The sequence below is a fragment of the Argentina anserina genome, chromosome 4, assembly GCF_933775445.1.
Source record: "Argentina anserina chromosome 4, drPotAnse1.1, whole genome shotgun sequence".
NCBI lineage: Eukaryota > Viridiplantae > Streptophyta > Magnoliopsida > Rosales > Rosaceae > Argentina > Argentina anserina.
The window spans coordinates 21627427-21638108 of NC_065875.1; the positions used below are offsets into that span (position 1 = coordinate 21627427).

The window sequence follows — 10682 nt, forward strand, 5'->3', positions numbered from 1 at the left end:
TGACCCCGAGTAGATCTATTTGGCAAGACATATTGTCTACTATTAGCCTCACTAGTATTAGCCCCAATAGAATGACTAACCTCAGATTAGTGATCTTCTGTACCATGAGAGCATTGTTCAGGTGTATAAACAACAGTACGGAAGACATGAGGGACAGTTGTGTTGTCATTTCTGGTACCTGAATCTCCGGAGTGACTACACCAGAATCATCTGATGGTGTCTGTGTAGCTGACACATTGGTAACCTCAATGGAACCTGTCACCATATCTACTGGCTCACTTGTCTCCCCCTCTCCATGATACAACTCTTCAAAATATGAATTCTCCCCCTGAAGAGCAGTATCAGAAGAGGTAAAATAGCTCATGTCCTCAAAGAAAGTAACATCCATAGTGGCATAGTACTTCCTGGTAGGTGGATGATAGCACCGGTACCCTTAATGATGTCATCGATACCAAAAAAATACCCATTTAACTGTCCGGACATCCAACTTAGACCTTTGATGTTTTGGAAGATGGACAAAAGCAACACAACCGAAAACACGGGTAGAAAGATTATGAAAAGAGGGTAATGAGACATGAGATGCAAGCACATCATATGAAACTTTTTCCTAAAAGGACACGAGATGGAAGACGATTAATGAAGTGGGCGGAAGTTATGACAGCATCACCCCAAATGTATTTAGACATATGGGCACTAAAAAGAATACACCAAGACATATCAAGTAAATGACGATTTTCCTTTCAGAAACCTCATTCTGCTAAGGTGTGTAAGTACACGTTGTTTGATGAACAATTTCGTGTGTGTTAAAGAACTCATGAAAGACACGATTCACATATCCCCCACCCATTATCAGAACAAATAACTCTAATAATGACATTATATTGTGTTTAGACAGTGGTATGAAGGCTTGAAAAGCCGGAAAACCCTCATATTTAGTTTTAAGAAGAACAATCCATGAAAGACGTTTGCAATCATCAATAAATGACACATAATACCGCATTCCTCACACAATAGACTTTTTGGAGGGTCCCCAAACATCAGAATTAATTAATTTAAAAAGAAGAACTTTTATTATAAGTACTATGGGAATAAGTAGATCGATGACTCTTTCCCAAAACACGTGTCTCACAACGTAAAAATGACTCATCCACACTAATAAACAAAATAGGCATGAATTTTTTCATAACACTAAAAGATGGATGCCCTAAGCGACGATGTCATAACCAAACTTCACTTATCTTGTCAGAAGTGGAGAGTAAAGCGGTCTGAGACTGTGCCCATGGTTTCTCCCCCGCATATGTTAGATCTAAATTAAACAACCGGCCCCTCATATGCCCCGACCAATTAACTCTCGGGTGAGAAGATCCTGAAATATCACATACATAGGAAAAAAAGTCACAGAACACTCAGCGTTAGTGTTCGATTGTGGGACAAATATCAAATGATGAGATAAAACAGGTACATATAGCACATTATGAAGCTCTATTGTGGGAGTAATACGAACGAACCATTTTCCTAACATGGGGAAGGCCTCACCATTAGCATTAGTAACATAGGGTACTGGTGGAGAAGACAATACGGTAAAATAAGATTTTTCATAAGTCATATGATCAGACGCACCAGAATTAATAATCCATGTATCAAAACTAACAAAGTTAGAAATATTTAAAGTCATACCAATTTTACCACGACCAGCTATGGATGCGGTAGGTGTTGCTCCTCTTGCTGTATGATGATCATGTCCAACCACACCATAGATATCTGGTTCTTGGACTCATTGAATAGCCGCTTTCGCCTGGGGACAATAATTAGGCCTCTTAGGCCTAAGGTGTGGATACAACTTCCAACAGGTCGCACGAGCATGGTTAGTATCATGACAATAAGAGCAATGAGGGCGGAGCTGATTCCCGAAACCTGGTGGTGGTCCTTGATGATGAAGTGGAGCTGAAGTTGCTTGCGGAAGGGGTGGTGCTGGAGATCTAGCATGAACAGTAAGGCTGAAAATAATAACTTGTGCCTGATGAAGACTCTCCTGCTGAGACTCATCCTTACGGATATATGTGAAAGTGGTGATTAGGCTAAGGGGTTCGGTCTTTCTGAGCAATTTGTCTTTCGCACTGTTATACTTTGCATCAAGACCTTTTCAGGAAATGGTGAACTCGTTCAAGCTCCTTCTCCTTTTGGTACCAAACAATTTCCTCCTGATTCTTGATCATGTAAGGACGTTTCACATAAATCTCAGCCCAAATATTTTTCAATTTGGTGAAATAGTGCGCCACCAGTTGCCCATCATGTTGCATCTCCAAAGCTGTGCACATTAACTCATGAACTTGTATGAAATCAGAGTCATTAGTATATAAGCCTTCCAGTGTCTCACATATTGTCTGTGCAGTGGCACATGCCTCCACCAGATCAACTATCTCGTCATTCATAGCTTTCCACAAGACTGACTTGACAAGACCATCATCGTCGTCCCACTTAGTGTAGGCAACAATATCATCATCACTAGGAGCCTTAGTGACTTCGATTACATGCCCATCTTGTGCATGTCTCGAAGATGAGCTGCCATAATTCTCTTCCATTTACAGAAATTAGTCACATTGAGTTTGGCGCCCCCAAAGGAACCACTTTCAGAACTCTTTACAGATACTTCAAATTTCAGAACATCAGTGATCTGAGAACTCTATGTTTCGTCTCTAGAACCTATTGAAAATCAAATTAAAAAATCAGGAATTATGCAACGGAAACACAAAAACTTATAAGAATTTGTCTTGGGTGCACTTGCATTGTCGGTGAACCTACACTGACAACTAAGACTGCAGAATTTGGGCCGGGCCGGGTCGGGTCGAATTTGGGCCGGTCAGGGCGGAGAGTAGCCGAAAGAGCGGAAAAAACGGGTCGGAGAGGAGTGGCGGCGTCGGAGGGCAACAGGTCGAGAATTATGGCGACTGAGAGGAGTGATGGCAACATCGGAGGGCAGCGACAACGTCGAAGGGCTACAGGTCACACAAAGACAGTCGGAGGGCAGCGGCGACGTCGATGCGCAGAACCGGAACCAAACGGGAGAAGACGGAGGGCAGCGGCGACGTCGACTGTGGTTGTGATTAGGGCTGGGCAAAGTCAGTTCGGGTCGGTTTTTAGCCGAAACCATTTCAAAACCGGCCCAATAAGTTGGGCCAAAACAAAAGCCGAAATCGTATTTAAATGAGTTGGGCCGAAAAAATTTGTTTAACCGAATTTTGAATCGCGTCGAGTTCAGTTATGGTTTTAACCGAATTTATTGTAAATGGGCTGATAATTCGACCCAATTGCAAAAAAAAAAATTAAAATTTGCATAAGGTGGGAGTCGAAACTCGTACCTCGTAGGTGTAGAGAATGGTAAGGAACCACTGCACCAAACTTAATTCTTGTTATTTTATGTGCAAACAATATATTTATTAACTTACAATGAATTTATTATTATTTTTAATACATAAAAATTAATTCGGTCGGTTCGGTTTATAAACGGTCGGTTCAACCTATGAAACTATTTTCAAACCATTTCATTTTGGTTTTGGACTTCTTGAATCTATTTTCCAATCCATTTGAAATTGATTTGGTCGCCAAACCATATATTCAGTTCGGTTCGGTCGGTTTATCCATTTACAATCGGTTTATGCCCAGCCCTAGTTGTGATGAAAAAAACAGAAACCGAGAAAAAAACAGAGCAAGAAAAAATTGGCTCTGATAGCAAGAAGAAATGTATATTGCTTGATTACTTCTTACACATAAAATGTTCTATAAATAATCTAATAATAGTACAATTAACATATTTATATATTCCTACCACAAATCACTCATTAATTTGCTCCACTTGAATCACGCTCTTAATTTGCTCCATTACTCACGCTAACATAACCAAATCTCACACATAAATACATGGTATTACTTCAATCATTCTGCTACGTGTATGATACACATGCTCGACCCATGCTTAGCTACTCATTCCAATCTGGCTTCATAGCCATGGAAACCGATTCCGATATTGCCTTAGGGTTACGTTAACATGCAGGAGTCCTAATCCGGTAGGCGTAGGACGGTAACAAACTTGTCTAATCAATCGATCAGGTATAGTTACCAAATATTTAGGTATCAGCTGTGTACGTGATTATCTGTCCGCCACAAACTTGAAGATTCAAGATTAGCTTGAGGCTGAGAGTTTCCCTGCCACCTGGTATAGTGGTGGCGACACGAGTGACTGACGACACGCATTTGAAATCGGAACAAGACGACAGCCGACCATCGCTACCACCCCCGAACCCAACTTGGGTGCTTTTGCCCTAACCAGTCAGCATCGCCACTTACAGGTGTCCTTTGCGGGACCATGACACGTCTGAAAGAGACAGTATTGGTGGAGGTCAGGATGCCAACTTGGTGTATAAGAATATCCCCGATCCTCCTATAGATACCGAAAAAACTGTAAAAGCAGGGTTCAGTTTTTACGAAACAAGGAAGGAGTGAATGCAGCATCCATGATGCTTGTTCTACACAGGGATATTACTAGATGATGAATAAGGATATATCAATCTTATGAGCTTTGCTACCTACTGAATGCATCTGTATATATACTACAATGCGTTATGTATATATTTCTACATGATTAGTTGATTACATATTCGAACAATAATTCAATTTGGTTTTCTAGTTATTGATTCCATGGTATGTGCGCTATTTCTGTTGTAGATAACTAGTGGAGATTAAGCTGTGTGCAGAATATTAAGAAATTATTATCAGGAAGATAAGTGAGAGGCTGTGATCCGTCTTCAGTAATCGTTTATAAACCTAAACTATTGATTATGTACGTAATAAGATATGACTATATCGTAATAAATTATCTAGCAGAGAACAGGCTGCAGATAATGTCCATCCATGCATTGGAATGAAAATAGGAAGGAATCGAAGCTTATTCGACCTTCGATCATCTCTCCAATTTTTTAATTGGGAGCTGGGGGCCTCTCCATAATGGTTAATGATTACATTTCAAGTGCAAAGCAGATGTATATGTGGGAAGTGAGAACCCCAAATATAGTAGTACTGTAGTTGCTAGTGCTTGATTCTCTAGAAGATAAGGAGATGAAGGTGAGATACGCCCGGCACCTTCGATTTTCAAATGTCATACACATTAGTTATTCATTATTAGAATTTAATTTGAAGAGGTGCTGAGGATTGTGGGAGATTAAGATTACGATAGAGAGCATAATCGCTTTGGAGGCTAACGTCGTCGCAGGACCCCATTACATGTTCAAATGGTGGATAAAGGAATGACATAATCAAGCAACAAGACAAGGATTAGCAATTTAGTTTAAGTTGAGTCTTGATCGGTGTTATCCTGAAATGAGTGTATATATATATAAGGATGAAAATGGATGCATGAGCATTTCCATCGATTGACTTGTCACTTTTCAATGCCACACCCTTTACCACTTTGTATTACTTTCTCATCATCCAAACTAAGCCTTACTTGTTTTGCGGTTTTGGAGTGAAGCTTGTTACAGAAAAATTGTAACTCAGTGCATCGATCTTGATCGTGACTTGGAATATCAATCTAAATGAACCTTAATTATTAGTATGGGTAGCTAGAGCCTTCCTAACTCTATGTATGATTTGTTTCTACAAGGGATAAATTAGTATATATACCCGTCACATATATCACGTGACGTATCCCTTTAATATTATTGGTCTATTTTTTACTGTGGTTGTTTTTTATTGATTATTATATGTAAATAAACTTTTATTATTTTCACCGCGTACATGTTAATTATACAATGACGTAATATGATTAATTAGGTACACTACATGACAGTGTCACGTGAAGTGACAAGTACACAAAATAATTACTCAAATGCCTAGATTAATTAAGATTGGCCCGGATGCATGAACCTTAACGCGTACATAAGCAAACCTTTACAATTGTTATTCTCCACCAACCGGACCACATTTATACATGAAGATTACGTTAAAATGAAGCAAGGTATACCTTAATTTAGCTAATTAGACGATAGACGTGAATTGGGTCACGGCTTGAGCGATTTTATATGGAGATGATGTACGTAGCTGATATATATATCCACTCAAATCTTGGCATTTTTTTGGAGACCATGAAGAACGGACCCTACTCGATCAGCATCCTTTTCCATTCATAATTTTCTCGAAGAACAAGAGCTCTGGAATAGTGGATCCCATGCCTTACACTTGCATTACAATTCTGATTCCATGAAAATGACTCTGAACATGGGTATGCTGGGAGACTTGATGAACATTCATCTGATTATGCCCTAGTGTTTACTTGATCCAAAGCAATAAATTAAGATCATGTGACAAGACTAATTGATGAAAATTAAGGATAATGATCGGTGTTACGTCGAACGAGTGCACTTGAAACATATCTGATTTCTCTATTCTAAAATATCAAAGAATAGCACGTTTACATCCGAATTGTTAAAATTTCACATTGGAAATAATAAAATATTTGACTTTGTAAGTCTTTATCATATAATGATTACATTGTACATTGAATGTATAATTTCTCTCATGAGTAATTATTTTGTGTACCCGCCATACCCCACGTGACATTGTTATGCGTTGTAACCAGCTAATTATATTATGTCATGATATAATTACACGAGGTGAAAATGGTAAAAATTTATTTACATATAAGAACTAGTTATAATAAAAAATGAATCAATAACATTAAATGGTACGCACGTGATATATATGACAAATATATATAATAATTTTTCTTTCCCTCATCCTATAAGTCAATTTAGCATGTACTTAATCTTCAATACATTATGTATATGTCAATTTAGGAGGCACATAATCATAAGTACTTCATGAATTATGATGTGGTGAAAACAATTTGAGATATGTAGAAATTAATTTGTAGGAATTTCTGAATGATATTCCTTAGTGAAGTACCAAAAACATATAAATTTCTTGACCATTGAAAAAATGAGTAAAAGAAAGTTACAGCATGAGGTAGGCTTTTACTCCATAGGAATAGGAATCTAATCCACATACGTAAGCTGACCAACCTTTGTTTCTGCCACGTACCCCCCCCCCCCCCCCCCCCCCCCCCCCCCCGCAAATCAAAAATCAAAAATTCTATAAATAAGGTCCAAAGGGTTCCATACGTAGGCTTGAACACACAGCTCCAAGTCTATTCTACAACCTCCTCAACCTTCCTCCTCTCAAATCTCCAGTCTCTCTTCCTTTTACTGAAACCCCTAAAGTTCAAGCCAGCATGATCCGACCTTCAGCTGACCCTACCAAACTCACTCTCAAATTCCTCTGTAGCTATGGCGGCAAAATCCTCCCTCGTTACCCCGACGGCAAGCTCCGTTATCTCGGCGGCGAAACCCGCGTCCTCGCCGTCCAGCGCTCCATTTCCTTCTCTGGTCAGATCCACCTCCGATCTGCTATTGTCATTATCGTTTGTTCGTACGTAGCATGTTATTCTTAGTACAATTAAGCTCATGAGGGTTTTTTGGTCATTTACAGAGCTATTGGTGAAGCTTGGAGAGCTGTGTGGCACAACCGTCGGTCTCCGTTGCCAACTGCCCAACGAAGACCTCGACGCCCTTATCTCCATCAAGTCTGATGAAGACTTGGCCAATCTCATCGAGGAGTACGACACAGCTGCGGCGTCCGTCACGCCGTTGAAGATCAGAGCTTTCCTTTCATTTCCCGCCAACAAAATTCCGTCGTCTCCTACATCATCCTCGGCGTCATCCTCAAAGTCTTCGTCTTCAAATCACAGTACTATTTGTGCCTCCGGATCCACTCCCAGATTCTCCATGCCGTTGCCGGCAGAGCGTTGCTTTCGTCAAGGCTCACATATGGCGCCGTTTCAGCGAGCTCCAGCGGCAGCTGGGAAAGCTCCTAGTTGTGCTAATTACCATGCTCATGGAAACCCTAGTCGTCACTACCTCGTCCACAACGGCAATCACTGGCAATAACACAACATAGGCATGGCAGTGACAAAACCATTGGATCTAGCTGAGAGACTTGTCGGACGGACTAGATCCCATATGCCATTGCTGATTAAAAAGAGACTAAGTACCATAAATCCGCACCAGAAAAACAGGGTATATATTTACATGATGTAATCGTTCAGAAAGGTTGCCTATCTTTATCCGTGGCGATTAATGAATTTTCTGTACTGCTCCAATTTCCTCATTTTTTTGTTATTGGTGAGTGCTTTTTGTAAATCTTGGTCCTGCTTCCCTCATTTTCAATTGAGTCCCGTAATTCCAGTACTGAACACGACGGCTTTTTCCGTCACCTTTCCCGGGGGTTGGATAGAGTCCGTTAACGCCGTTGTCTGGTGTACATTGTAATTAGTGTTGAATGCGTAAGCGTAACAGCCCGTTGTGTAGATCACCTGTATATATTTGTCACGTCGTGTATGGGGTCTGTAATGTCACCGCTTAAACGTACTGTGTCTGTGATGTGTCTTTGTATTATGGGCGCCGAGCAAAGCAAAACCTGATCTGATCCTCATCTTTTTTTACGGTCTTTCCGTTGGTCTGCGTCCTACAAATTTGTCTTTGTTGTTTTCTCTATATATTTACATGCTGATCTTGATCATTTCTTCGTGTGTGTAATTTGTTTTTTGGCGTTTGTTTTGCAGGTTTATGATGAGAGTACTAGAACGAAACCAAGAAGACGATGATTGGGAAGATAAGGATCTCACATTCAACTCATTTTGGAGCATTCTTTGTAAGTTGTACTCGACCGTTTCAGGTTTAAGTTTCTAGTCTTTCATTTGGGTTGCTGTTATCGAAAATTCTGTACATCTGTCATAGTACTTGGCATAAGTACGCCCAAAGCATCGGTGCTACGTACGTTCCAGAAGTTTTTCACGGCACTGCTATTCATAATGTACCAAAGCATAAGTCGATCGTTGCCATGTACGTACTACTCGAGTGAGCGAGTTTGAAAAGGGAACTTGCAGTGCTAGAAGAAGAGTGTAAAACTAACGTCAGGGTGCATGTGCTTAGTCTCGCGCTCGCTCACTTGATTTAGCATCTCCATATACATGCATTAACGTAAGTTGATATTCGATGAATCGATGTGCACCTTGTCATACATACATATATAGGAACTCTGGCAATTCTAATCTAATTCAATCGAGCTGAGTAGCCTCCAGGTTTATCAAAAAATAATAATCAAGATATTCTTAGTCTTAAATGTTTGTTTACTTTTGTACTAAAAACTGTGGTGTGATATTCTTTTTCCATATGTTATCGCAGTTATGGGCCATGAGGGACCATGACTAACTAGTGATGCTGATGCATGTACATATGATGGTTGTTTGCTATTTGGACTAGATTCAATCGAGGATATGGCTGCTGGGGGCGATAAGAAGGGAGAATTACTGGTGATTTCGATCGTATCAAACTCGAACATCCGTATAATTCCAAGAAGCATAACAATTGCAATAGGGAAATTCTTGGAAGCAATTTGGGGACCATTTTGGTATCAAATATTATCAATGACATATAGACAATGGGGTTCTCATCAATCAGTGAATTGAATGCCAAAACAAATTAATTGATTAACATATATACATGGGATGGGATGGCTGCTAGCTAGATTGAAGCGAACCATATTATAATGAGTAATATATATCTGCATCCCATCTCCATATAAATATGTACGACAGCTGGTAATGGTATTGGTGCATGAAGGTTCACGTCTATTTTAATCTAATCAAAACAAAATCAAATTCATTTTGATGAACACAGACGTTAGATAGAAAACTACACAATGATTTTTGAGTCCACTCATGTAGCATTCAAAAAGAGCCTGAAGATGAGATTCCCTTGGCCCGCCCTTTTGAGGAATTATTAAACTATAAATTATATATTATGGAAAGAGTCGAGTGATTTGGGATTTGATTCCCAGTGAGGCAGATATCAAAATCTTCTTTCCGAACGATCTGAGTTTAATTGATGGTTGTTATTAAGGTTTTGATGCTTCTAGACTTCTAGACTTTGCTCGGCGATGATCTGTACATCCACCATGAGTGACGTATCAGCTCGATAACGAATCACTTTGCGAGATTGATATAAAATCCGGCTGCGCATACATGTAACTAATATAAGAATCGTGTTAGCTTTGACAGGACACAAGAGATTGATAATGAATTATATCATTATATGGAAATGCTAGCTAAGAAAACAAATATGATTAAATCCCGTATAGGCTATAGACGTGAGGGCAACATCTAGGAGTTGTAATACAACGGAACTAACCCGTTGAAGGATTTCAACGTCAGTTTTGAATCCACAATATTAGGATTTCTTGAATTCACGAGAAGTTCTGAAATCCACTATGAATATTGAGAGAATTCAAAAGTTTTATAATATGAAAGATGTCTCATACAACCACAAGAGGTAGCTTAAATACTGAAACGAAACTCTAGGGCGATAACAAAGGTTAATCAAGCATATGGGTTAAAATAAAATAAAATCCAAAATAAAATCGGAAAACACTAAAATATGTTTTTGAGGGTCTAAACGACGTTGGATGCAAACTTACGAGTTTGATTTCTGAAGAAGAGGAACCTAGATCCATTGAATTTCATTCAGAAGAGGAACATCCCAAAAAAGCACCCACATCGTAGCAAAGCTACGAGT

General features: G+C 39.5%; 1 protein-coding gene across 2 annotated transcripts; it reads left to right on the forward strand.

Annotated features, from left to right (window-relative positions):
• The first annotated feature begins 7180 nt into the window (after positions 1-7180).
• LOC126790578 (uncharacterized) lies at positions 7181-9596 on the forward strand. 2 transcript variants are annotated; one of them, XR_007671746.1, is made up of 4 exons: positions 7181-7436; positions 7540-8126; positions 8672-8760; positions 9372-9596. XR_007671746.1 is itself a non-coding variant. In XM_050516876.1 (2 exons), exons 1-2 carry the CDS (start codon positions 7283-7285, stop codon positions 7995-7997), a joined length of 612 nt encoding a protein of 203 aa, XP_050372833.1. In that variant the 5' UTR covers positions 7181-7282; the 3' UTR covers positions 7998-8209. The 2 variants fall into 2 exon arrangements, 1 of the variants encoding a protein (XP_050372833.1); XM_050516876.1 differs by lacking the exons at positions 8672-8760; positions 9372-9596 and having other exon boundaries at positions 7540-8209.
• The last annotated feature ends 1086 nt before the right edge of the window (positions 9597-10682 follow it).